This window comes from Mchenga conophoros, linkage group LG17 (assembly GCF_057382185.1).
Source record: "Mchenga conophoros isolate Kocher_MC1m ecotype Shallow Benthic linkage group LG17, M_conophoros_male_GT1.1, whole genome shotgun sequence".
Taxonomy (NCBI): Eukaryota; Metazoa; Chordata; class Actinopteri; order Cichliformes; family Cichlidae; genus Mchenga; species Mchenga conophoros.
The window spans coordinates 17,198,460-17,224,439 of NC_140542.1; the positions used below are offsets into that span (position 1 = coordinate 17,198,460).

The 25,980-nt window shown below is 46.4% G+C and overlaps 5 protein-coding genes across 7 annotated transcripts; 3 read left to right on the forward strand and 2 right to left on the reverse strand.

Moving 5' to 3' along the window:
* Window positions 1-12: 12 nt before the first annotated feature.
* lamtor4 (late endosomal/lysosomal adaptor, MAPK and MTOR activator 4) lies at window positions 13-1,862 on the forward strand. Its single transcript, XM_085251392.1, has 4 exons — window positions 13-153; window positions 847-930; window positions 1,305-1,422; window positions 1,679-1,862. Exons 1-4 carry the CDS (start codon window positions 151-153, stop codon window positions 1,774-1,776), a joined length of 303 nt encoding a protein of 100 aa, XP_085107518.1. The 5' UTR covers window positions 13-150; the 3' UTR covers window positions 1,777-1,862.
* Window positions 1,863-4,642: 2,780 nt separating this feature from the next.
* On the reverse strand, window positions 4,643-8,390 carry LOC146555287 (ADP-ribosylation factor 4). Its single transcript, XM_085251384.1, has 6 exons — window positions 8,164-8,390; window positions 7,565-7,645; window positions 6,803-6,912; window positions 6,099-6,170; window positions 5,882-6,007; window positions 4,643-5,211 (listed from the first exon to the last, which is right to left on the reverse strand). Exons 1-6 carry the CDS (start codon window positions 8,228-8,230, stop codon window positions 5,125-5,127), a joined length of 543 nt encoding a protein of 180 aa, XP_085107510.1. The 5' UTR covers window positions 8,231-8,390; the 3' UTR covers window positions 4,643-5,124.
* Window positions 8,391-9,135: 745 nt separating this feature from the next.
* Window positions 9,136-12,324, forward strand: gcc1 (GRIP and coiled-coil domain containing 1). 2 transcript variants are annotated; one of them, XM_085251350.1, is made up of 4 exons: window positions 9,136-9,324; window positions 9,454-9,905; window positions 10,029-10,682; window positions 10,825-12,324. In XM_085251350.1, exons 2-4 carry the CDS (start codon window positions 9,540-9,542, stop codon window positions 12,082-12,084), a joined length of 2,280 nt encoding a protein of 759 aa, XP_085107476.1. In that variant the 5' UTR covers window positions 9,136-9,324; window positions 9,454-9,539; the 3' UTR covers window positions 12,085-12,324. The 2 variants fall into 2 exon arrangements, with proteins under 2 accessions (XP_085107476.1, XP_085107477.1); XM_085251351.1 differs by having other exon boundaries at window positions 9,500-9,905.
* Window positions 12,325-13,018: 694 nt separating this feature from the next.
* On the reverse strand, window positions 13,019-18,028 carry dennd6b (DENN/MADD domain containing 6B). Of its 2 annotated transcripts, none has more exons than XM_085251365.1 (20): window positions 17,760-18,028; window positions 16,919-16,957; window positions 16,800-16,842; window positions 16,607-16,716; window positions 16,450-16,530; window positions 16,260-16,365; window positions 16,092-16,171; window positions 15,952-16,014; window positions 15,811-15,866; window positions 15,600-15,722; window positions 15,418-15,513; window positions 15,183-15,277; window positions 14,962-15,027; window positions 14,825-14,889; window positions 14,666-14,755; window positions 14,507-14,560; window positions 14,324-14,433; window positions 14,142-14,244; window positions 13,994-14,068; window positions 13,019-13,462 (listed from the first exon to the last, which is right to left on the reverse strand). In XM_085251365.1, the coding sequence occupies exons 1-20, from the start codon at window positions 17,910-17,912 to the stop codon at window positions 13,331-13,333; spliced, it is 1,740 nt and encodes a 579-aa protein (XP_085107491.1). In that variant the 5' UTR covers window positions 17,913-18,028; the 3' UTR covers window positions 13,019-13,330. The 2 variants fall into 2 exon arrangements, with proteins under 2 accessions (XP_085107491.1, XP_085107492.1); XM_085251366.1 differs by having other exon boundaries at window positions 17,458-17,902.
* A 159-nt stretch (window positions 18,029-18,187) lies between these two features.
* lta4h (leukotriene A4 hydrolase) lies at window positions 18,188-24,712 on the forward strand. Its single transcript, XM_085251364.1, has 19 exons — window positions 18,188-18,433; window positions 19,687-19,817; window positions 19,895-20,015; window positions 20,459-20,527; window positions 20,681-20,785; window positions 20,877-20,929; window positions 21,012-21,084; window positions 21,275-21,415; window positions 21,509-21,532; window positions 21,627-21,697; window positions 22,313-22,424; window positions 22,523-22,667; window positions 22,745-22,848; window positions 23,048-23,118; window positions 23,198-23,252; window positions 23,330-23,425; window positions 23,491-23,573; window positions 23,663-23,767; window positions 24,370-24,712. Exons 1-19 carry the CDS (start codon window positions 18,203-18,205, stop codon window positions 24,506-24,508), a joined length of 1,929 nt encoding a protein of 642 aa, XP_085107490.1. The 5' UTR covers window positions 18,188-18,202; the 3' UTR covers window positions 24,509-24,712.
* The last annotated feature ends 1,268 nt before the right edge of the window (window positions 24,713-25,980 follow it).

A 25,980-nucleotide genomic window follows, 5' to 3' on the forward strand; every position in this document is an offset into this window, starting at 1 on the left:
AAGCACCGACCGTCAGTCCCGCACTGTGCGTGAGTGTCTGTGTCTGTCTCTTTTGTCCGACAGCACATGAAGGCCTCATCAGTCACGTGAGGCTCTGCGATAAAGACGGAAATGCGCAGCTGTGGGCTGTAGAAGCAGAAGAAGACGAACATGGTGAGTTTAAAGTTTTACTTTGATTCTCGTTTTGGGTTTTTTGTTTGTTTGTTTGTTTTTTAATTCAGCGTTCAGGGCCTCGGTGAGGCGTTCACGGATCTCGGACTGTCCGCTGTGTGCCGTTCACTAACGCTGTTAGCGTCCTCTTAGCCTCTCTATGAACAAGGAGGATAAACACGCGGAAATGCTTCCCTTCAAAAAATGAAAACCAGAGCGTTCCAAGGGTGAAGCTTGGAGCTCTCTTCAGAGTTATAATCACTGATAATCGGGCTCAATGCAAATACCTGCGGGACAGCAACAGCGCCCTCTGCAGGAAGGGAGTGGTACAAACAGAGAGGAGGGGGAGTGACGTTCGAAGCGGGTTTACCTGCGCCCTGGGGTCTCAACTGTGTTCCTGTGAAACGGGGAGTGTGTGTCATGTATGCAGGACGAATGTAACCATGGTAAACAAGAAACCATCTTTAAATGGGTAACCCCATTGGCACCTGAGGACCACAGGTCGTACCTGATGAAGATGCAGAATTATTACTGGACGAATGATCTAAGGCTGTTTAGTGAGTCTCTGAAGCTTCGACCTGAGGAAACGCACTTCTTGTTCTGCTGATCTTCGTTTATCAGTGAACCAATGAGTCATCAAACATCACTTCCTTTTAGCTTCATAATGTTATCCTGATGATGTCGTCATTCTTTCAGGCCACAGCGGCGCTCACTGCGGGTCTGGAGCGGATCCCGGACCAGCTTGGGTACCTGGTCATCAGTGAGGATGGTGTCCTGGCCGTGAGTCTCTCTGAGCTTTCAGATGTTCAGTTCACAAAGAACTTCTTTATGAGTGCAGTTTGGTCTTTATTTAACCACGCTCATTGTTAAATAAGGTGATTTCTGCAAGTAGTCTGGTGCTCAGGCTAGTTTGGTCACACAGAGACCAGACTCCATTTAGATTTAAGCTCATTTAACATTTCTACAGGTTAAACTGAATTCACATTTGATACTGCGAGCTGAACTCTGCTCTTTTCTCAGATTATTCTGGATTATTAAAGTGCTGTAAACAGGGGGAAATATGGATCCTCAGATTATTAAAATAGATTAAAGAGTTGAGTTAAGTCTATTGATCAGAAGAGGATCAAAGTGATTGATTATTGATTACTGATCAGTCTGCAGGCGAGCTGGAGAATGACGAGCACACAGCAGGTGTCATGATGCAGATGGTTCGAACAGCAAGTCGCTTCAGGTTATCAGGATCAGCTGATCCACCTTTCAAACGCATGTCAGGTATCACAAATACACCTGCACGGTCACTTTATCAGCTTCAGTAAAAACAAACATGACTCAGGTGTTTTGCTTTGTTTTTCTCAGAACTGTTAATGATGTCATCACTGTCACATGATTCAAACCTGGTGCATCATCATCAGCAACGTTTTCATGTATTTGATGAGCATGTTGTTCATGTTGCATGATGGGATACAAAGCTCAGGTGGAACCCTGTGACTTCAGATGGACTAACCTGTGTGTGTGTGTGTGTCTGCAGTGATCCTGGACGACTTTGTGTACACGGTGACGGTCTCTGGTCAGAAGGTCTTTGTGGTCAAACGTCAGCACAACCAGAAAGAGCCAATCAGTGTGTAGAAGCTCAGCTGGGTTACAGAGTTGCCATGACGATGATGTTTTTGATGTTTAAAGTTTGTGTGAAATAAAAGTTTTTGAACATGAAACTTTTGGTCTGATCGAGTGGAACTGTGAAGGTGGTAATGCTGAGCATCCTACCTGTAGGACCTGCTGTGAGCAGACCCTGAAAACATGGTTTAACCTTTGTGCCCACCAATTTTCCATCCTTTCGACACCTTCGTGTACAAAAATGTAGACACACAAAGTCTGCCATAAAGTCCTCATACAGTAACATTTTGTTCTGCTTTCTGGGAAACGTGGCCGAATGTTCTAATCGTGGTCGTTGGCCCGCTCCCTTGGTGGCTCAGTTTGGCTGGGTGTCGGGTGGTCCTGGGTGCCTGGGGCCATGCTCTCAACTCTTACCAGGGTGGTTGGCCTCTACTCTAGCAGGATCGACTGTCCACTGCCTCTGGTCCTCTGTGGCTGTCACCCCATGTGGGGCCTCCCTCCCTTCTGCTGGGATGGGTGTGCAGAAGTCACCGGGATGTGTGGTCTCAGGTCATTGGTACATTTGGGGGCTGCAGCTGGTGCGGTTGTCCTGGTTCCATCTGTCTGCCTCGGGGCATCGCTGCAGTTTCTCACCCTCATTATACATTTGTGACAAAGACACAGGCATTCTCACACTCATCTACTCGTATATACTCACTCATATATAATACCTGAAATAACACAAACACAAATGGATAAATAAAAAAAACATTCACATGAAGGAGGAGCCTATTAGATTCTATCGAGTTATTTTTGAAAAAGCAAAATGTGTTGGGCACCAGCGAGCCATCACATAATTCTGATTGCAAAAGCATGACATTCTTGCATTTTTGCCAGTTATGACATGAAGCCATGTGACCACCAGGGGGCCCCAAGAGTAATTTATATGGAAATCAACATCTGATTCATCGATGGAAACAGAACAGACAGGCTTTGTGTGTGATGGATGCATGTGTGGGTGAGGATGTGCAGGTCCTGCAGCATGTGACCTGGTGCCCTCTACAAATAGACGGGATCCACTTGCAGGTGGAAGAAGAGCTTCTTTTTAGACCTGTGCAGAACCAGTACACATCTCTCTTTCTGCTCAAGCTGATGGTAGCAGTGACAGCATCTGTGTTTTCTGTGAGGGCAGGAGCAGAGGTCTGTCACTCTGCCACCATTGCTCCAGGTCTTTCTCCTTCTCTCATTACTAATGAAAGGTTTCCTCAGCCAAGCTGCAAGCTTATTGGCTGTGAAAGCAATCAGGTGCATAAACATGCTAACAGGAGTTTTTGTTTGAATACAGTAAAAGCAGGAGGCCATATTTATCCTGAAGACCCTCTGCAAAGATACATCTCTACAAGACAGGGGTGGGCAACTCCAGGGCTTGAGGGCCGGTGTCCTGCAGGTTTTAGATGTGTCCTTGATCCAACACAGCTGATTCAAATGGCTAAATTACCTGCTCAACATGTCTTGAAGTTCTACAGAGGCTGGTAATGAAGTAATCATTTGATTCAGGTGTGTTGACCCAGGGTGATGTCTAAAACCTGCAGGACACCGGCCCTCGAGTCCTGGAGTTGCCCATCCCTGCTCCAAGATGACCTTTATTCACCCCCAAATTATTAGTGCATGTTTACAGATTTACACACACTCTCAGATACACGCACACACTACACAAAAAATACTAATGCAATCAAATTGATTTTGTTGCTGATCTTTAACACGTCCCATCCCCATACTATTTATCATATGGAAAATATTTAGTTTTGTGAGTTTTTTTCAAAAATATTCAGCTGTTTAAACTGGCATTTAAAGGGTTAAAGTCCTGAAAATAATTTAACATTTGATCATTTTGAAAAAGGCTTATGTTGATTTAGTGATTTATGAAAAAAAAAGCAGAAAAATTATTGCTGTATGAGGATTTTATGGCAGATTTTCTCCGTGTACATTTGGACACAAAGATGTCAAAAAGGTTTACAATGCATTAAAAGTATGGATGACATGTGAGAGTTAAAAATGCTTGATTATAAAAAAATTTGACCCAACATTTCCTGCAAAAGTTCATGCCACAAGCTATAACATAGACACATCGATTGGCAAATCAAAAAAAAAAAGTTGAAAAGAATGAAATGCACAAAGATGCCCAAGGAGGGCAGAAGGGTTAAACAAAACTTTTTGGACTTGACAGTAGAAGTCTGAGCTCCGCCTCCATTTTAATCCAGGTGCTCTTCAGACACCAAGACCAGGGGGGCATTCCAAAGGTTCCTCCTGTCTCCTATTCCTGACCCATTTTCCTTCACCTCACTGAGGTGATTAGGACAGCCTAACCTGTGAAGACCGCCTCACAGTCGACTCTACTTAATGACGTGATGCCGGATGTCCGATGGACTACAAAACACCTAGCTTACTTTGCTGTGTTCTGTTGTTTTATGGCGGTCACATAAATGACAACAGGCTGTGACAAACGTTCTTCATGAACGGTCAGATTGCCTCACGTCTCTAGCAGCACACTTAATGCTAAAGTGCTCACACTGGATTATTTTGGTTTGCAGGCCTGCGGTTCTCCTTCCTCTTGGTCTTTGAGCCGTCCCACTCGCAGCTGATTTTTGTTTTTTTTACTTAAGTGAAGCAGCTGCATCTTCATATTTAAATGATAAATAAATATAAACAGAACATCCCGGAGATACACAGTCTCAATCATTTTCCGCACTTAGTAAATCAGTCCAGTAGCCCATAAAGTTAAATCCAATATGTGATTGGTGGATCAAAGGTCAGCAAGAGATCTTCAGGCCTATGTAAACATCTCATCGGGCCGTTAACGCTGAATAAAGTTTCTCAAACAGAAAGCAGAACACACAGGTGAGAAGAAAAAAAACCTTTATTGCATCATGGTCTCAGTTTCTCCTTCACTTTGATAAGGAATGACGAGGCTGCCATACTTGGCTCTATGGAATGAGTCTTCACACGACCAGGTGACCATCACCTGTCATAATTCCCGCCCCCAATGCCCAGGTGACTGTCACTTGCCATAAGCCCCGCCCCTCCCCCTGTCACATGAATCTGAGTTAAAACATGCGGATTAAAAGAAAGAAGATCTAACAAACACCTGAAGAACAGAAGAAGAGGATGATGGGAAATCAAGGTGAGCTCAGAGTCCATGACATCACTTCCTCCTACAGACACACAGGTATAATTTAAAAAAAAAAAAAAAAAAAAAGAAGAAGAAGAAAAAAAAAAAAGAAACATGGAGCGATGACACGCTCCTCCTCCTCCTCTTCCTCATCTGTACACGGTGACATCAGCGGCTGAAATCAGTCTGCTTTCTACTTCCTGTCAGGTGGTCTAACGCTTCGACAGCTCATTGGACAGCCAGTCCAGTCCCTCGTACAGACCTGTGCCCTGCGTCGCACAGGTGGCCTGCACGTGCCACTGAAACACACACAGATCAGCATCGGTGAGCAGGCAGGTACAGGGAGCACACACAAGTGAGTTTACCTGTCTAAACAGATTTAGCTCCATGAGTTTGTGACAGTGACATCAAGACCCCTGAGTGGATTTTCTAACAACCAATTAGGATGCAACTGTAAAATTAAAACCCAAGGGTTCCGCCCACTGGCACTGACATCACAGATTACCAACAGAGGGAGATATTTTATTTCAAGCCAACATGAAAATACTCGCGATTACAAAGACATTATCAACACTTTACATGTACATCCATATCAGCCACCTAACTTAATCGATTCTGATGATTAATGGAATTATTTTTGCTCACTACCCACATGGCTTTAAATATATAATTTCCCCCTGCTGGTAGTGCAGATTACTGCAGCTTCAACATGAAGCTTTGTCGCGATATGGGGTTGGCTGATGTGCTCAGAGCGCTACCACTAGAACAATGCTGCGGGCTCATTTGAGGTCACCCCACTGTCTCCCGTTTTGTATACTGATTGACTGATTATTGATTTCACAATTACAGAACTGAGCAAGAAAAAAAGCTGAGAACTTAGATCGTCAGTCAATAAACCATGGAGGGAAACATGAGAAACAGAACTGAGTCTGTAGTACTGATCAGTGCGGGTGGGTTATTGATCCTTACGGTTCTGCTGCGCAGGCTGTGCAGACCCAGCTTATCGGTGAGCTCGCTGACACCCATGGCGTTCGGGAGATCCTGTTTGTTGGCGAACACTAGAAGTACCGCGTCCTTCAGCTCGTCCTCCTGGACCTGCACAGAGTCATGTGACATACAGTCAGTGGTTTCCATGACAATCATGAGTCTAATGATGCATAACTGTAAAGTGAACAAAGGGACTGACCATCTTAGAGAGCTCCTCCGCCGACTCGGCGACTCGCTCCCTGTCATTACTGTCCACCACGAAGATCAGACCCTGTGATCAATACATCAGTCATCGATACAATTAATACATCAATACAGTGACTAATGGATCCTGCCCAGTGAAAGTCTGTGCTGTGTTTGTCGTGCTGCAGAGTCAGGGATCTAAAATAAGCTCCTCAGGTGTTTCTGAGGGGGAACGCAGCCGTGTTAGGATAACCTGCGCAGGTCTCATGTTTGACTTTGTAGACTGTTCAATAACTCATTTCTTTTATTAACATGCATATACACATAAATGTCACTTCTATTCGTACACATGTTTGACATTCTTCAATGTATTTTATACTTTTAGATTTATTTGTATAGAATTATTTCAATGGACAGCAAATCCACTGCAACTTCATTCAAATATGCACTCACTGTTCTGATAAATTATGCTATTCTATTCTATGTGACTTACTGCTAAAGAATGTATGGATATAAAGATATGATGAGATAGAGGATATAAATGAGGATTTTACTATAGATGAATATCTCACAACAGATCAGATCAGTGAGGGGTCACAGAAGAAAACCTCTCATGTATGTCCACGTAAACATAACTGAAGCAGATCAACCTGAACGTCTCGTTCCTCAGAGAGAGAAAAGCCCCACACCTGCCTGCACCTGAGAGTTCCGCTTCTGTACCTGTGTGTTCTGGAAGTAGTGTCGCCACAGAGGTCTGATCTTGTCCTGACCGCCAACATCCCAAACTGTGAAGCAGATGTTCTTGTATTCGACTGTCTCCACGTTAAAGCCTGAACACACAACCACACACACACAGAGTTGTGAACAGGTGACTCTTTGTCAAATTATAAAGAAAAACTTTTAACGACCTTCAAACATTCCAAGTCACAGGAAATGGAATCACTGACAGGAAACTACACATCCCATCAGCCCGCTGAGAACCAACAGTAAATATCACAGTACAACAGTGACTGTAACAGTATATAATGTTAGAGTGAAGCAGTAGCACTGAAATACCTGCACAGAGGAGGTCTATAAAAGTTTGTTTCAGTTCTCCATGATTGTAGTTTTAATGGTTACATATCTACAGCTGTGTAAACGTTGGTGGTGTGTATAAGTTTAGTTTGTATTTACCTGCTTTAACCGTTTGTTTTCACCATCGTGTGTGTTTGTCTGCACTTTCATCATTTGTGTTTCTTGTTTTGGTACTTTATTTATTCAAACTAACAGGTGACTCTTATTCTAAAAGGTCACTTGACCTGTAGACGCAGACTTTTAATTTGAAATGAGAAGTTTAAAGGAAATTGTGCAAGTGCAAGCACACCTGGCGAATCCACACTGAAACCGATCAGATCTGATCAATATGTTTAAACCACCTGACTACACAGCCGGCTGATTATTGATCACATGACCTCATCTTGTCCCTGAGTCCTGATGACGTACCGATGGTGGGGATGGTGGTGACGATCTCTCCGAGCTTCAGTTTGTAGAGGATCGTAGTTTTTCCAGCAGCGTCCAAACCGACTGAAACACACATCAAAGATTAATCCCACATTAATTAAATGTTTCACAGTGGTTCAAGTTTAACCCGAGATTACTTAAACCTCATACAGTGAATAAAGACTAATCTGAGATTACTTAAACTTAGATCAGAGTCCAGCTGCTGGTTTAAAGCTCAGATCAAACCGGGTTTAATGTTTTTTATGGACTTAATAAAATGACACCGGTACAGTTTTAAGCTTAACCCCAGATTAAAACATTTTAACCCCAGTTTAACCCCCGTCTAGACCCCAATTTAACTAGGTTTAACGGACTGTTTTCAGCCTGCTTCCTTCCGTTAGCTCCGAGCTAACAGCCTCTTGCTTCTCCGAGCCGGACTTTTGCTTCTCCCTGCACGGGAAGATCGGGCCCGCGGTCCGCAGGACTCGGCGAGCGGGTTCCTGGTAAAAATGAGTCGGTGTGTGGTGCTGGTGAGCCCGCGGAGCCGCTTGCAGCCGCCCCGGAGCCCGGCCGGTTAGCTCGTTAGCCTAGCCCCCGCTTACCCATCAGGATCCTCATCTGTTTCTTCCCGAACAGTCTGGAGAACAGCGACGAGATTGTGAGGCCCATGGCTGCGGAGAGGAGGAGGTGGCAGGTCACACACTGACAGCGGGTAGAGCCGGAGATCCGGGAGCAGCAGCGGAATGGAGCCGAGAAGGCGCGGAGCAGAGCGAACTGAGGGCGCAGCTCCTCTCGGTGCCACGTCCAGGCCAACGCGGAACAAATGACGTCACTGCTGCGCTTAAAAAAAAAACTTTATTAACAGCATAGCAAACACCGCGGCGTTCACTGTTCGCTCAAACACCGTACATTCGAGCTCTGCGCATGAAGTGAAGTTCATGAGCTGCGAGGAACACTTTCGGCTCCGGGACAGCCATTTATATTAATACGTTTAATTTATATGTATATATGTCACTATGGTCACGTCATTATACAACAGAACATAACAAAGTGAAATACACACGTACTGATTGTGTGACAGTGCTAAAAACATATGTGTGTAGAATAATAAAGCGTTTTCTATTGAAGAACGGAGGAGCAGAATTTAATACACAGAATCATGAAAATATTTTCAATCAATGATCAACCAACAAAGTTAAAATTAAGTTCTAATAAGATTATTTTTAATCTATTATTTTGTTTTTTTGTTAATCATAGTTCAACAAATTTCCCACGTGTGGGACTAATAAAGGTTATCTTATCTTCTAAAATTTGTACAAAATAAGAAAAAAAATGTTTTCTCCCAATAAACAATCAATTCAAAATACTGTATTGCTTTCAGAAATGTTAAACATATTAATGGTAAATATATATATCTGCTTTATTGGTTGTGTTTGGCTGTTTATTTAATTTAAATCAGTGAGTTTTTAATTTAAATCAGCTAAAAAAAAAATAAAAATCATCCTATTTTGCATTTTCCTGACGTCCGTGAACAAAGTAGTAAACTCCCGCCTCCTCCGTCTCAGTCCCTTCCGGTTCGATCCAACATGGCGGCTGTTGACAGATGAAGCTTTGAGTCGGATTTTACTCATCGATTAGGTCGATTATTGACCAACTGTGACGGACCGGATCGAACCGGTTTGTCGGCGCAGTGTGAGGAGAGACGATCAAAGCGGCGGAAAAATCAATCAGAGGGAGAAACAAACACTGAGAAACAGAAAGAGGTGAGAAACTGTTTTCCTCCTCCTTCTTCTTTTGTGTTCCAGCACAAAGTTTCAGCTTCGCAGAAACCATCCATCGATAATTGATCGATGAGTGCTCTGAACAGCTGTTCTCCGTTTCCCCTCTAACAGGAAGTCAATGCTAAGGTTCTGTTCATGTTCTGGTGTCTGTGATCAGAGGCTCACCTGGACAGACCTGGTCAGACCTGGACGAGGTCATGGAGAAGTTCGGGATGAGCTTTGGTGGCGGTCCGAGCAGGAAGGAGCTGCTGGATACGGTGGAGTCCCAGAAGAAGCAGCTGATCCAGTACCAGACCCGCTTTAGGGATGTGGTCCGGGCCTACAAGAGCCTCCTGAAGGAGAAAGAGGCACTGGAGGCCAGCCTTAAGGTTCTAAGCGTGACCCAGGACCTGGACCTGACCCAGAAGGGTTCGACCATCGCAACACAGGAGCTTACCGAGGATGGCTGCTCGCTGCACAGCGAGGACAGCGTGGACACGGCGGCGTCTCTGGACATGGCCAGTGAGACTACGAGAGGCGACCAGAGCGAGGAGGACCAGGCAGAACTGGGAGGAAGGCTGGTGGTATGTTCCTTTGACAACTGAACTTAAATCACCAGAACACAGTTAGAACTTGATGACATCACCATCGCCATAACGCTCTGATGATGTCATGTCTTATTCTCTGACTCCATGTTTGTTCTGCAGGGATCTGAACCCGATGGCAGCTCTGAGAGTGGCAGCGTGGGGACAGAGCAGCAGCAGGCTACACCCCCTCCCAGCATGGAGGCAGACCGCAGAGTCGCCCAGTTGAAGAGCCAACTGAGCACGCTCACAAGCTCACTGGCCACGGTGACACAGGAGAAGTCGCGAATGGAAGCAAGCTTCCAGGCTGACAAGCGGCAGCTGAAACAGGAAGTTGAAGAGCTGCAGGAACATCTGGTCTCCGTGACAACACAGCACGAGGCGGAACTGCACAACCTGCAGCAGCAGCTTGCTGAAAGTCGCGCTCGCATCATTACGCAGCAGCACGAGCGCGAGCAGGAGCAGGGGGACCACGCTCAGCAGCTCCGCGAGCTACAGAGGCTCCTGCAGGCCGAGCGAGACCTCCGGCAGGATGCTGAGCTCCACCTCCAGGATGCCAGCACCGCCCTGCTTGTAACATCACAGGCCGTGGACCGGGGGACGGAGTCCGAGGCTCTCCTGCACCAAGTCAAGGAAGAGAGAGACGAGCTGAGGCGGAGGCTGCAGGCTGTCGAGGAGGAGCAACGAATACCCGACCCCAGAGTGGACGAGCTGCAGCAAGAATTGAACAAGCTGAAGAACCAGGTCCAGGAGCAGGTCCAGCTCGAGACCCGCAAGGTGAGCCCAGAACCAGGTCCAAACAAAGTCCCAATCAAACAGGTCCCAGTGAACCTGGTTTAACCACATTAAACAGTTTAAGCTCTAACAGACCATGTAAACTAGAACAGGAAGTGAGGTCATGTCTGTGTTCGTGTTGCAGGTGTGCGATGCAGAAGAGCGCGCTCGTGAGCGTGCTCAGTCGGCAGAGGCTCGGGTGGCGGTCCTGGAGCAGCGTGTATCGGAGCTGTCGGAGCTGCTGGGCTCGTGTGAGAAGGCGAGGCAGCGTGACCAGCAGGCAGCGCAGAGACTCCGCGATCGTGTGCTGCAGCTTGACACGGAGAACAAAACACTCGCCATCGCCGCCTCGAGCAGGGTGACCTCTGACCTCGGGCCAGACGAGCAACTGGATGTGGGGGCGCTGCGGGAGAAGCTGCAGAAGGTGAAGAAGTTGCTGCTCCTTGCGGCTCAGAGGAACCCCGACCAGAACATCCAGGACCTGGAGGTGGAGCCGGGTGCAGATGCGGCGGCGGCGGCTCTCGCCTATCAGCAGGAGCTGCGGCAGCTCAGGGATGAGTTTGAGCGCTACAAGGTGCGAGCGCAAGTGGTTCTGAAGAACAAGAACGCCAAAGATGGCTGCCAGGCACGGGAGCTGGAGGAAGTGCGCGACCAGCTTGCTGAGCTGCGTGAGAAGTACATAAACCTCCGCATGCAGAGTGACGAGGCCGAGGTCTGCCACCGCCAGCAGCTTGATGAGCGCCAGCAGCAGGCGGTGTCGCTGCAGCAGGCACACCGGCAGGAGGCGGAGCGTCTGGAGGCACTCCACCGTGATGAATTGTTGCAACTGGAGGCGGAGCTTCACAAGCAGCGTGAGCGCACTATGGCGTTGCTGGATGAGAAGGACCGCGAGCTGGAGAGGCTGCGGGCCGCTGCCGCCACACTCAGCTGGTCCAATCGTGCTCATAACACACCCGCTGACCCTAAAGAGAATGGCCCTGACACAGAGACCGACGCGATCAGCCAGGCACTGCGGCAGGCCACACCCAATGAGTCAACACTGCTGCTGTATGCTGAGCAGCTCGCACGTAAGGAGGTGGAGGTGGGTGCACTGCGGCGGCAGAAGAACCAGCTGGAGGAGGACACGCGCCAGCTGCAGGCACAACTCATTACAAACGCCGAGCGCCATGATGAGGAGGTGGCAGCCCTGCGGGACCGCCTCGAAAAACTGATCCGGGACCAAAGCCGCGAGGGCGCCAACATGGAGTACCTGAAGAACATTGTGTACCGGTTTCTGACGCTGCAGGACGCCAACGGGCGCCAGCAGACGCTCACTGCCATCCTCACCATCCTGCATTTCAGCCCACAGGAGAAGCAGGATGTCACGAGGCTGCAGGGCAGCACCTGGTGGGTGGGACGCAGGTAGAGCACCTGAGGAAGAAAACACTCACCTGCAGGAAGAACACCTGGACATCTGAGCCATTGAAGGCATGGCTTTGTGCTGCGCTTGAGGGCATTGTGTTTTTCATCTTCCTGGTGTTTCTCTGACGGTTTGCTGCTCTCTGAGCGTCTTGTGACTTCAAACACTACAAACACGTTAACATGTGACCTTCGCTGGTCAATCAGCTGATGTATATTTTTGATTCAGATTAAAATATTTTTCCTGCTTCAATCTGTGTCTGAGCGTCAGTGAAGTGCCTTGATGATGACACAACTCTAAATACGATTTGCCTGGTCCAGCCTCTTCAGGTGAGATCACCTGTCTACAGCTGCAGTTCCTGCTTTTACCAGCCTCTGATTGGCTCTGGTCTGAAAAGGTGAAGCTAAATTCACTTAACAGGTAGAGTGCAAACTGTACACGATGGAAAAAGTTGATTTGTGAGGAACAGTGAACACACCTATGTCAGATTACAGGTAAAGGTGTTTTTGAAGCCTGAAGCTTTGTTTTATTTCATGTTTCTGACAGACATACACACGTCACACTGATCAAATACTTCACCACTGAGCTTCTCTAACATCTGTCCACATCTACAAACACTGCCTTCAGGTGCACAGAACAAAGACAGAAATGTTCATAAATGTGTTTGCACTGATCTTCACTCAGACGTTCAGATGTGGAGCCTTAATTATTTTTATATAAAATAAATAAGGAAAGAGAAAGAATCAGGAGGTTTCCTTCTCGAGGTCTGAAACTGAAGCATTAAAGAGCAGCAGCATGAAGATCAAAGGCTTATGATGACGCCGTCAGACCACAAGAAGTTACATTTCACCATGACATGAGAGGAAACTTAAAGCCTTTCTGTTCAGTCTGAATCCTGGAGGACATTAAAATAAAACAAACATGAATAAAAGTCAGAGGACAGGAAGTGCTCAGACTTTAATTTCAAAATAAAGGTTTACAAACAAACAGAAAGTGGAGCTTCATTCTTAGTGTTACATTCCGTTTGTGGAGATGATAGAAAAATACGACTTCTGTGAAACACGAACAGCCTGATTCCACCGTCAGAGAAACCAAAACACCAGAGCAGCAGCTCGATGGAGACAGGTAATAAAGTTTAAATAAAATTTAAATATTCCAAAAACTGAAGATTTGAGCCGATGTTGGTTTTTCTGTGGAGTGTGAAGATGCTGATGAACACAAGCGTGCGTCCTGGCTGTGGGGTTAGCTGTCGTCACGGTGACGCGCCTGTGCCGAGCACAATCTGCAGGTCGGCAGGCAGCGAGCTGATGATGGAGGAGATGAAAGAGTCGAGTTTGTCCATCACACCGTCTCTGAGCTGCAGCTGCTGACGTCGAGCTTTAATCTGAAAAGCCACACACACTTCCTGTCCTCAAAAACTAGACTTTTGACATGAAACCAACAAAGAAGAAGCAAACGATCCTAGTTGCAGGCCACCACCTCACTTTGGATTAAACCCAGATAAGGATCCTGAATTATTATCATAGCTTCATTTTCATAACAAAGTTTCATCTCTAAGCTTTAAAACAAGAAACCAGAAAATATTTTTCCCCCAGTCTCCTCTGTGGCCCAGGGCAGCATCATCTCCATCACAAATATGATGGATTTTACCCCAAACATGAACTTTTATTACAGGCAGACGTCCCAGCGTTAGTGAACGCTTTAGCGTCCATGGTCAGTGAACGCATTGTCAAGTCCAGCTTCAAACTATCAAACCATCTCACTTTTGATTTAACTCTCAGGTAACTAAAATCTTTTTCACCTGCAGTTTTAAGTTTTACTTCTTCAAATTAATTTTTATCCTAAGCTTTTTATCTGTAACACAATTTTACATGACACTTTTTTCCTGTCTAACAAACTTCCTGTTGGAACTCACCAGCTTCTCTCTGAGCTTCAGAATCAGATCCACAACCTCCACCTCAGACTTGTCTTTGGTCCATCCCAGCAGGTCCTGCAGAGGACACACCTGGATTAGGGGCTGCACAGCTGGCTGATGGTCGAGCATTTTCGCTCAGATAACTTACCGCATCGCAGATGACCTCCAGGTGGAGACTCTCTAGCTTCTGTGTCATCTCTCGGTGGCGGTGACGGTACCAGCCGTCAAAGTTTGGAGACCTGAAGAACTTCCTGAGATGGAAACAGGAAGTAGAAACTTAAAGACAGGAAGACAGAAAACACCTGGATCACTCACACCCGTGAGGCTCACCTGTACAGTCCTATCCAATCACCTCTAAGCAGAGAGGTGAGCTGCGGGCCCGCATGGTCCAATGTGGACAGGAACTCGTCCTGACTGAAGGGGCGGATCTGAGGCGGAGTCTGAACGGAAACAGGAAATGTGTAACACAAGACAGCACTGTGACCTCATCACCACCACTCATTTCCTGTTTACCTTCCAGGGTGTAACGGATCTCTGCAGGGGCATCAGACTCGCCATGTAGCGTTCCTATTAGACAAAACACGCTGCTTACTGAGAACTGCTCTGTGATTGGACAAGTTATGCTTACATCATAAAGTACAGGCAATGCGAGCTGATTGCGCAACTACTTACCAGGGGGATAATGAAACTCTGCGTGAGCTCCAACAGGTGTCGCCTCAGGATGGCGCTCTGCACCTCCGACGGCCGCTTCCTTTGGATCCCCTGCAGGTAAACAGTCAGTCAGCGACACTCTGCATTACCTGTGTGTGCGGTGTGCTCAGGTGTGCTCACCTTCAGCAGCCTCTTGATCAGGATCTTGTCCTTGTGCAGAAACGTCTTGTAAGCCGTGTAGATTCCTGCCAAAACAAACCTTCAGCATGACAGACATCTACCTGAGCTCAGGTACAAACACGCCCCCACCGGCTTACCTGGTTTGGTGTCAAGCGTTTTCAGCTTAGAAAGTTTCTTCACCTTCACCTGCTTCGGTAAATCACCTGGAAGACATCAGAGACAGCACGCATACGTGATTAAAAAGGTCACAACAAGAACGGCGAAGACGATCTGAACAGCACACGCCTGACAGCCATGGCACTTCACAGAAACAGGAAGCTCACAGTGAACACGCAGGAAGAGGAGGAATACGGCGTACCTGCCATCTTGACCTCTCCCAGCCGGACGATGTGAGGCCAGCTCTGAAACGTCTTGATGAAGAACGGGTTGGTGACGCCCAGCACGACGCTTGGTCTGAACAAGAGAAGAAGAAACAGGTAATCACACGTGAGGCTGGAACATCTGTCGACCGCTTTCCTAAACTTAGGCTTTAAGTGTCCCAAGGGTGTGTTTACAGCACAGGTGTGTTCAGGCTCCAGGTGAGCATGACTCACGGCGCCTGCGTCCTGGTGGTGTACTCCCTGAACTCGCTGTCATGGATGGTGAAATAGGGTCGGAAGTCGCAGCAGAACTTCAGAGGGCTGATGGAGCTGTGGACACACATCGTTATCATGGTAACAACAGAAACACCATACTCTGATTGGATGCTGGGGGCTCGTTGTGACCCCTCAGTTACCTGATGAGAGCCAGGACTGTTTCCGAAGAAACGGTGGGAGATGGAGCCATAACGACAAGCGGCTCCCCGAGCAAGGTAAGTTCCCAGAGCATCTGCAGGTGGATTAGAATGGACTGGAAACACCTGAGCAGGACACAGGTGAGACTGAGATTAACCAATCAGAGAGCACACCTACACTTGAGAAACATAGAACACCTTAACGAGTACTGACTTAAACAGGTCCAGCTCGTGGATGGTGGGCAGGAGGGTCGGCACCGGCAGCAGGTTCTGAGCATGCATACAAAAAACTTTATTAACAACAACAACAACAAGAATAAACATTATTAACAAGATCAAAGCAACAAGACCTCACCTCTTTAGCCGTCTGTCGCACCGGACTTCCCCCAGGTTTGTCGAATTTAGAAGGAATCCTCACCTGAAACATGAGACACACAAACACCTGTAAACCACATCCCTTCTGTCACCTGTGAGCCAGGCCACTTCTCTCCTCACCTGTAAGATAACGCCCATTACGGGCAGGTTGAGGGTCTGCCCAGGTACAGGTGAAGGCCATTGGTCGATCTCGTTACAAACTACGGGGATGAGCAGAGGAAAAACACGTTAAGGGCCATTCTGAAACCTGATTGCCTCCCAGATATGATCCAAGCATGATGTGATTACCTGCTTCAAGGCAGGGCTCATGCTTCTCAAAGAACTCAGGTGCAATGGTCTGCATCAGCGAGTGGAACAGGTGAGTGTATGGCAACCTTGACACCAGCACCAGGGACTGAAACACAGAGTCAAATGACTATCACCATCATGACCACCTGTGAGCAGGTGAATACAGGTGAACACAGATGTGTTTGGTGACCTTCTGGAAGTAGCCCCTCTTCACAGAGGCGTCCTTCACTTGTCTGAAGTAGACGTAACCGAAGAAATGCGCCGTTTCTCTCTGACAGACAGAACAGAAATGTTACGCACCTGTGAGGCTGAAGCAATCAGCCATTTAGGAACCAGGTGAGTCTCACCTGCAGTGTGACGGGAGCGTCACGGTTGTAAAGGTCGTCTCTGAGCCTTGATGTTCGGCGACCGACAGACTGACGGAAGCGGAAGCTAAACTGAGTGTCCCCAAGGCACCCTGGGAAATAACAGACAGCCCACGTGACCTCTGACCTCCAACCTCTGACACCTGCAGTATTAATTAGCATTACCTCAGCTTACCTGAGTACGAGTCGGGGAAGGACAGGTAGCAGATACTGGTTTTCTGTCAACACGAAACAGAATCAGTGAAAGTGTAATCAACAACACTTACAGGTGATCAGGAAGCTGAAGATATTTACCTCTTTCTCTGTCAGCTTCACATCTTGAGGATAAACCAGCTGAAAGTAAACACAGGGGAAATATTTCAGAATCTGCAGAAAATTCTGACGTTTTTAAGTTTTTCCGATCTGAGATAGCAAGAGAGGATTAATTAAACTTGCATATCGCCCTTCGTTATCCACAATCTTCTGATAAGCAGTTGCACAAAAAGTATAGTCTATAATATTTGAAACACTTCAGGTAATCGATTGGTTCTATGATGAGCTCAAGAGCAGTCTGATATTGTTATTATTTGTATTATATTACAAAATCTATCAGAATAATAATGAGAAAACAATGCGTTTTTTAAAACACGGATTGGTGCTTCTAGGCCAACATAGCTGTCTTTAATCCACAGACACAACTCCTTGAGTCCCACCACCAAACCCAGAATCCTGCTGATTTTACTTCTGCTGCCTTCCACGGATCCTTAACTGTCTCCTCCATTCAGTGTCTCAGTCATTACCACCTGTCCTTTACAGAGTATTCACATTTTAACACAGCATTCATCTTTATTTACCTCCACCATAAACGGAGCAACACCAGGTACAGGCAGGACAAGGCGAACACCGAGCGGTCAGATTTTTACGCTGATTGAATGAAAGCTGCGAGACGAGAATGTTTTCAGCCTGGTGTTTACCTGTTCAGGTGCGTTTCTCCACAGGTCACATGTGAACAAAGAATTCGGGGGGTTTAAATGGAGTTTGGTACAGACAGAGGAGCGGCTGTTTTTCAACTGAAATTACTCATCAAACCTCCGATCATCAGTGATCATTCATCATATCGATCACTAGCTATGCTAGCGATGCCAGGCTAACGTACCTCAATTGCTTGTCCGAGCTCCAAGTCGAACGTAACGACGCACGCGCACTCCAACCAGGAGGAGAAGCGGGCCCACCGGCTGCGGCTTTCCGCGCGCCCCGCCTCCTCCTGCTCCTCGTGTCGGGGAGAACCGGGACCGTCAAATGGGTCCATCACGACCGGACCAAAACGGCAGCAGCTCTGCGCATCACCATCCGAGCCTCCATCACCATCAGCGGGCAGAAGCCGGAGAGAGCTCCCCCTGTTGGACAAGAGAGAATGAACCCACACACACCGCTGCTGGAGAAAATCAAAGGCTGCCGGCTTTTATTTATTTATTTTACTAGTTTCTACTGATTTTTACTGCCTGTTACCCCAACAAATACATCCACACAAGTTTGATCTCTTATTATGAACAAATCACTGCTTTCTGTAACTTATTACTTTTATTGTGAAAAGGCCGGATGCGTGCGCAGCGTGTTCCGGTAGATTACCGGCCGCGCTCAGCTCGGCTCTCCAGTCTCTCAGCTGTAACCGGACTGAACGTCATGTCTGACCCGTGCTCCTTTTCCTCGTTCACCAGGTGCGTCACCAAGCACCTGAACCTGCACCTGCACCTGGACTTCGACAGGCACGTAGTCAGAGGGAGGGTGGCGCTGACTGTGGAGGCGCTGGAGGACCGATTCTCTACGCTGGTAACGTCAACGGGACGCGGGGGGTTAGCCTCGATCTAACTGAACCTTTAGTGCTCACCAGAGTCCAACTAAAATCCGCTGGATTTAAGGGGAGTGCGTGCTTAGAGGCGAGCACGAAGAAGTAACGAGCCGGGTCACACTGACGGTTCCTCGGGTGTTCCTCTGTGATCCGGCACCGTGCAAGCGTTAAGGTGTGCCTGATGATTAACTTTAACCTCGGGGAGTACCGGTACCTTAATTCCAGCTGTTTTTAAATGGAGTCTGGTGTTAAGGCGTTTTTACAGACTTATAAAAACAGTTTGTCACTCAGCTTTAATAAACTAACCTTACTGTTTTAAAGTTTTAAAACGTGATTTCACAAACTGAAGCTTCACATATTTACGATCTTTAAAACTCTAACTGTGATATAAATCATTTTTACTTACATTTTTACTTAATTATTGATCTTTATTCACGTCGCATTTAAATTGTGACGCTGTGTGACATCCTCGAGCTTCGGGACTGATCGGGTTTAATAACTGCTTTATTAAAACAAACTCGTTAACTTTAACCTGTTGTTTTGGAAAAACTGTGACAGGTGAGTATCTTTCAGATAGAACAGGTGTGTCCAGGCTAAGTTCTTTAAATTCCACAGAAGCCTGCACCCCTACTGGAAACTGTGGTTCAGTTCACTGTCTGTGGTTATTCTTGCGCTTTGTTACTTCACCATCGACTCTCACCCGTGAGTGTCAGATTTCAAATTTTGAATCAGTTCTGTAAATATATTCAGAGCATAAAAACTTAAAATGGCTCTTTTCTGGATGGAGTTTGGCGTGACACCAGTCAGCTGAAGCCGTAGACTGAAGTTTAGTAAAACAGGTGTGCAGGAGAGCAGACTTTTCACTTATTTGTTTTTAACAGTTTTCATAGCTCAGGTTTGATTCTGCAGCTGCAAGACGGTCGCCTGTAGAAAGGTAAATGTAACATTAAGCCCCCAGTGGTTTTCTGTCTTTCTACCTCTGTAATCCCCTCCCTTTTGCACCCATCTTTGGGTGCATGGTTGCTTAAGAGGTTAACCCTCACCTGTCCATAAGGCAGACAGATAGACACACAAGTAAAATAAGTTTTTCTTTGAATGGACTCTGGTGTGACGTGGCTCAACTTTAAGACAGAGTGTGTAAGGTGACCTTTGTGCAGGTAGGACAGGTGAATATTTATCAGCAGGTTCAGGTGCTGACACAGCAGCTCGGTAACTGGGGTTTTCTGTACCACAGACTTTGGACAGCAGTGACCTGAGCGTGGTGTCGGTGACGGCCAATGGGCAGCCGGCACGCTTCAGCCTAGGGCCCAAACACAGCTTCAAGGGGACCCCATTGGAGATCACGCTGCCCTTTGACCTCTCCAGGTGACTCCGCCCTCCACTCTCTCTGTCCTTATGGCCTGTCTTTTCTAATTAAATTCTAACGTCTGCTGTCCAATCAGAGGGCAACATGTGATCGTGGAGGTGACCTATGAGACGTCTCCATCAGCAACAGCACTGCAGTGGCTCACGCCTGAGCAAACTGCCGGGAAAAAGCACCCCTACCTGTTCAGCCAGTGCCAGGTGAGCCATTTACCCTCACCTGAGCTATATCCAATATAAATGATTAAAATTTTCATGTTTAAATTTGAATTCAGAGAAATTCTAGATTTTTTTCTCTTTTGAAACCTTTTTTAAGTTATAAAAGGTTAAAATAAAAGTTTTAAACTGAAGTTTACGGTAAACATATTTTTGGTTGATTACACCTGAAACGCTGCATACGAAAACCTTCAACAGAAAGAAAAGTTTCACTTTTTGTGGTTTTTCTGTGAACTGTTGAAACTTTGTGAAACTGCAACCATTAACAAACTACTTCCCTGTTATTCTCGTTTTCTACCTTCTTCAAACTGATTTCACTGCTTTGTAAAGTTTAAAGCCTCAGTCTGCTGCAGAGCGTCCTCTGTACAGACCACCCCTGAACACAACATGCAGCTAATAGCCTTGGTGCCCTCTGTGCTGTCTTACAGGCTCATCACTGCAGGAGCATGATCCCCTGTCAGGACACCCCATCCATCAAGCACACCTACTATGCTCAGGTAAACAAACACCACTGACATATTATTGATTATTAAAATTATTAATAATTGTTAAAAAAAACACCTGAACAACATTCATAGCATCACCTCAGTGCCCAGAGCCTGATATTAGTCTCTCAGGTGTGTACTTGTGTGTGGGTACCTGTCCCTCAGGTGTCTGTCCCTAAGGACCTGGTGGCGGTGATGAGTGCAGTGAGAGATGGACAGGAAGTCGATCCTCAGGATAGTGGTCGGATCATCTACAGGTTCAGGCAGACGGTAGGGGGAGTCTCTTTCTTCTCTTCATCACCTGACATCATCATCACCAGGCCTCAGGCGTGACTGTCCTCTGTTTGACCTCTGATCTCAGGTGCCTATGCCTTCCTACCTGATAGCCATTGTGGCTGGAGCTCTGGAAAGCAGGTACAGATTGTCTTACCTCTTCTGATGTCACAGCATCAGCTTCAGCAGGTAAACTTAACTCTGTGCTCTGATTGGTTGGCAGGGAGATCGGGCCAAGGACCAGAGTCTGGTCGGAGAAAGAGTTTGTGGACAAAGCAGCGTTTGAGTTCTCCGAGGTGAGAACCACAGACACACTGAGGCCACGCAAACAATGGAAAGAAGACACAGAACATGAGAACATACAAACATGAAAATATGAGAACATGTAAAACATACAAACATGTACAACATGAGAACACAAAAAAATGTAGAACATGCAGGACATAGAGAAGCTGGAGTGATGTTCGGGTGTTCCTTGTCTTTCAGACCGAAGCCATGCTGAAGACAGCTGAGGAACTGGCTGGACCGTATGTTTGGGGTCAGTATGACGTCCTGGTTCTCCCTCCATCTTTCCCCTACGGCGGCATGGAGAACCCATGTCTGACCTTTGCCACGCCCACCTTGCTGGTACGTACAAACAGGGGGCCAATCAGGTTGTTCATGATGTGTCAGTGTCATGAGACTGTTAGTTCTGATCAGCTATTTCCTGTCTGTTTTCAGGCTGGAGACAAATCTCTGTCTGGTGTGAGTACAAGACTCTTCCCACCTCACCATGTGATCATGCATTATAATTAAATTACCTTCCATTCCTGTCTGTGACTGTGCATGTGTCCTACAGGTGATTGCCCACGAGATCTCTCACAGTTGGACTGGAAACCTGGTGACCAACAAGACCTGGGAGCATTTCTGGTAAACAAACAAACAGGTGGAGCTCAGCTCAAGGGTCTCAGGTGTTTGCAGAGACGTGTAGAGAACCCATGGACGCCTCAGAAGATAAAATCTTAAAACCAGTTTTGAGACATGCTCTAAGTCACAAAACCCGATGCAACAGAACAGGCCCACATTTGCTCAGGTGTCCAGGCACTGTGTAGGTTTTCAGAGTGAAGTCACAGCTTTGGGACAGACACTTTGTGGAACTTATGGGTTCTCTGAAATGGGATCAACTCATGGTGGGGTTGGTTTACCTGGAAAGATTCACTCTGAGGTTAGCTGAACGAAAATCATCCAGGGTTCGACTTCACAAAAGCAGAAATCATTAAGAAATACCAGCGTTTGAGGGTCAGGTGATGCAACGTATTGGCTGACCCGATAGCTCGCTGAGACCGTCCTTTTGAAAATCTTTGATTTACTTTGGTTTTCACAAGGAAAAATTCAGACAACTGTTACAGCTGATTGACACACAAAGTGGTGGGAAGTACTGTAAAGGATTACCTAGGCAACCAGACATTGCATTTTCCACTGTCGGCTCCAACAAGATGCTTATTATTACGTCATTATTTGACGTCAGCATGTTTGTACCTTCAGGCTGAACGAGGGTCACACGGTCTACCTGGAGAGGATGATCGGCAGGTGTTTGGAGAGCGAACAGTTCAGGCAGTTCAAAGCCATCGGAGGCTGGAAGGACCTGCAGGACTCGGTGAGAACTCAAACATTATACACCTTCACCTGTGTCACATCCACAGTCTGACATGAGGCACGTTTTCCTTCCACTCACCTGTGCTCATCATATCTCAGGTGAACACCTTTGGAGCCAACAACCCTCTGACCAACCTGGTGCCCAGCCTGCAGGACGTCAGTCCTGACGATGCCTTCTCCTCCGTGCCGTACGAGAAGGGCTTTGCTCTGCTGTATTACCTGGAGGAGCAGCTGGGAGGGCCAGGTAACACCTGCACACTCCTGCACACTCACCTCTTTCCTGTTCAGTTGCTGACACACCTGTTGATCTGTTTTGCTCAGAGGTGTTCATGGGCTTTGTGAAGTCGTACATCCAGCGGTTTGCCTACAGCAGCGTCACCACAGAGGAGTGGAAAAACTACCTGTTTGCCTACTTCAAGGACAAGGTGAGGAACAACTGGACAGTCAGGCAGAGTTACAGTGACTGGAGGGAAGGAACATCAGCTTGGCAGGTTTTGGTCAGAGGTCAGATTGTTACAAGAAAAGACAAATATTTACAGGGTGATCAGGCAGAAACTCCAGATGTGATAGATAGGTGGGTTCAAAGGTCAAGATGGAGCCTTGAGATGAGTTTTTGTGTCTCAGGTGGACATCCTGAACAAGGTGGACTGGAACGCCTGGATGTTCACACCTGGGATGCCTCCTGTTAAACCTCAGTAAGTACTCAGACTTCCATCTGGTCTCTGATTTCTAAAAACAATCTGATTCCTTTGTCCTGATTGGCTGTTGTTTCAGATACGATACCACGATGGCTGACGCCTGCAACGCTCTCAGTCAGAAGTGGCTCCAGGTGAGACCTGAATCTGGTGAGGACTCTTGAGTGATTTTATGTTCAGGCTCAAAGCTCCATCCTCTGTCCCCGTTCAGGCTAAAGACCAGGACCTGAACAGCTTCAAGCGGTCCGATGTGAAGACTCTGTCATCCCACCAGGTCATCGAGTTCCTGTCACTGCTACTGCAAGAGGTAACCACACTCCACATTAACTCCCTACAGTCCACTTCCGTTCACTCACCTGTTCCTTCCTTCAGGATCCGCTCCCTCTGACTCACGTGAAGAAGATGCAGGAGATTTACGATCTCAACGCCTATATGAATGCAGAGATCCGCTTCAGGTGAGTCTTTCAGCAGGTATAAATGGGACTTTCATTTTAAAACCTTCCCCTCCTTAAAGCCTCTTGGTGATTGGCTGTGCTCCCTCCAGGTGGCTGAGGCTGTGCGTCAGGTCCAGGTGGGAGGAAGCGGTTCCACTAGCGCTGAAGATGGCGACCGACCAGGGCAGGATGAAGTTTACACGACCACTCTTCAGGTCCTTACACTTCAACAGTAGTTTCACTAGAACAAAACTCCACATCACTGACCTTCATGTTTGTTTTTACCGTTTGTTCTATTGTTTCTTCTGTGTTTTTACTGTGCCTTTACCATTTTTACCCTTCCACTTTAAAGACTTATGAGGTATTATCGTCACCCTCCCGGGGACGTGGCATGAACACCTAAGTTTGTGAGTGTGATAACTCGAGAACAAGATGACATAAGAGTTTCAAATTGGTCCCATAGCTGTATCTACTAAAATTCTCAGACGAGATCAAGCTGACTGACCTTGGCCTTATTGCCAAGGTCAGAGGTCAAGTTTTCTAAAACTCTTGCAATGCAATAACTGAAGAAGGTTATCTAGGGTTTTCAAATTGGACCATAAGTTTCTACTAAAAATCTTGGATAAGTTTGAATCTGACTGACCTCAATCTCAAGGTCAGAGCAAGTTTTCTGAAAATCGTGTTAATCTGATAACTTGAGAACACGGTGATGTAGGGTTTTGAAATTGATACCCGAGGTGTGTCTGCTAGGAGGCAGCACTGATTCTCTTACTGTGTTTCTGCTGTTTTAATCATTGTGGCTGTGCTTCATCTTCAGGGAGGTGTTTAACTTTGAGAAGTTTCGTGATGAAGCTCTTCGAGTGTTTCTGGCTCATCGAGCGGGGATGCACCCGGTCACCTCCGGACTCGTCTCGAAGGACCTGAAGGTGGACGTCAGCAACGCCGCCAGTCAGTAACAGCAGAAACGAGTCCAGAACCAGTCAGAGACCAGTACCGATCAACTTCAGCGCCAAAGCAATATTATATCACAGCTGTTATTTCTTGGCTGGTTCTCTCTGATGAAAGTTTAATTGAATCCTCTTTTTCCTTTTTATTCCTTTCAAATATTTCGTCTTCAGCAGAAAAACAAGACGATTTTATAAAGAAATAAACTGAGTAAACTTTGGATTCTTGTTGTTCATTCAGATCTCAGCTGGGGTCACACAGGTCATGTGTGATCGTGTGCTGTTTGTAGTTTCAGTGTTTACATTTTCACTTTATTCTAATTGCACAAGTAGAAAATCGCTGGGGTTTTTATTATTTTAGGCATAAAAGGTATAGAAATGTCTGAAATACTTAAAGCAACACTTAAGACCTGCTTTTAAGCATTCATAGAGGATGATTTGTGTTTCACACTGAGCTTAGCATCCCTCACACTGATATGTGTCAGTAAGTATTCACACTGATGCAAAAAGAAGACCTGCAGTAACTGGCCAGAGAACATACAGGAACAAAGAGCTAACAAATCAGTCATCTGGAATTATACTTTTAAGGTCACCTAATCTGGTGATCAGTGTATCTCAATATCATGAAAAATTACCTCAAATATTTGAATTAAATCTCTAAAAGGAAGTGTGCTGTTTCTGACCACTCCAAGCGTCAGGACATAGCTTGTTAACTTATTTAAATGTTCATTCAGATCCAAAAAGTCTCTGTTTACTCTCCTCTACCTGACATCCAGACTCACTTTGAGTATAAAAGCCACCTGTTCTGAACTCACAGTGATGGAAACCTTAAGATAAAGGAAACATAACCATCACAGTGCTGTGCTGTCTTCACTGCTTCTAATTCTTTTGGCACTGAAAAGTAATTACCTTCAGATGACGACTTTGATGTTTGTAAAGCTGCAGTGTCAGACCCGAACATGAAGAAGGTTCACGTGTTGCGATAGAAATCTCAGAGCTTACCTAACACCACTGAACAGACAGTTTGAGGAAGAAAACAAAAGAATGACAACATTCAGAGGTCAGAGCCTGTAATTCACTTCCTCTTTCAGTTGGAGCATTAACAGGACAAACGTTTCACCATCATGTGTTGGGAAATGTGAAGCCACAGAAATAGTTACACAAGCATGCTCGAGAGGAGGAAGGAGAGCCGGGGCACCGCTGAGAGACAAAATATTTTAAATCTTCTAAACTGAAACCTCTGACATCAGACTGACATCTGCAGAAACAGGATGCTGTCAGAGGGTTTTCAGGCTGTTCAGAAGAATTAAACATCTGGTCTTCAGTTTCTGTTGGAAACACAGAAACTGCCAGACTGGAAGTTCAAACTACTGGAACATCTGGTGATCCAAACAGCTGTTTGTTACTAGAGTACAGGCTCAGATGCTCTACATGTACAGCTTTGAGCTTGAGATCTGTGGACTCATTTGTCGCTTTTAAAAAAC

What these genes read in the sequence shown, in the direction of transcription:
- lta4h (XM_085251364.1), top strand. Translation starts at nt 18,203, where the DNA reads ATGCGTGCGCAGCGTGTTCCGGTAGATTACCGGCCGCGCTCAGCTCGG. An exon ending in AGGACCGATTCTCTACGCTG is followed by an intron (nt 18,434 to 19,686) that starts GTAACGTCAACG and finishes TCTGTACCACAG; the next exon opens with ACTTTGGACAGCAGTGACCT. An exon ending in CTGCCCTTTGACCTCTCCAG is followed by an intron (nt 19,818 to 19,894) that starts GTGACTCCGCCC and finishes CTGTCCAATCAG; the next exon opens with AGGGCAACATGTGATCGTGG.
- dennd6b (XM_085251365.1), bottom strand. Translation starts at nt 17,912, where the DNA reads ATGGACCCATTTGACGGTCCCGGTTCTCCCCGACACGAGGAGCAGGAG. An exon ending in CTTCCCCGACTCGTACTCAG is followed by an intron (nt 16,717 to 16,799) that starts GTAAGCTGAGGT and finishes GTTATTTCCCAG; the next exon opens with GGTGCCTTGGGGACACTCAG. An exon ending in GGGAGAGGTCAAGATGGCAG is followed by an intron (nt 15,028 to 15,182) that starts GTACGCCGTATT and finishes GATGTCTTCCAG; the next exon opens with GTGATTTACCGAAGCAGGTG.
- gcc1 (XM_085251350.1), top strand. Translation starts at nt 9,540, where the DNA reads ATGGAGAAGTTCGGGATGAGCTTTGGTGGCGGTCCGAGCAGGAAGGAG. An exon ending in AACTGGGAGGAAGGCTGGTG is followed by an intron (nt 9,906 to 10,028) that starts GTATGTTCCTTT and finishes TTTGTTCTGCAG; the next exon opens with GGATCTGAACCCGATGGCAG. An exon ending in TCCAGCTCGAGACCCGCAAG is followed by an intron (nt 10,683 to 10,824) that starts GTGAGCCCAGAA and finishes TTCGTGTTGCAG; the next exon opens with GTGTGCGATGCAGAAGAGCG.
- lamtor4 (XM_085251392.1), top strand. An exon ending in GTGAGGATGGTGTCCTGGCC is followed by an intron (nt 931 to 1,304) that starts GTGAGTCTCTCT and finishes ATTACTGATCAG; the next exon opens with TCTGCAGGCGAGCTGGAGAA. An exon ending in ACCTTTCAAACGCATGTCAG is followed by an intron (nt 1,423 to 1,678) that starts GTATCACAAATA and finishes GTGTGTCTGCAG; the next exon opens with TGATCCTGGACGACTTTGTG.
- LOC146555287 (XM_085251384.1), bottom strand. Translation starts at nt 8,230, where the DNA reads ATGGGCCTCACAATCTCGTCGCTGTTCTCCAGACTGTTCGGGAAGAAA. An exon ending in ACTACTTCCAGAACACACAG is followed by an intron (nt 6,171 to 6,802) that starts GTACAGAAGCGG and finishes TATTGATCACAG; the next exon opens with GGTCTGATCTTCGTGGTGGA. An exon ending in ACAGCCTGCGCAGCAGAACC is followed by an intron (nt 5,212 to 5,881) that starts GTAAGGATCAAT and finishes TGTGTGTTTCAG; the next exon opens with TGGCACGTGCAGGCCACCTG.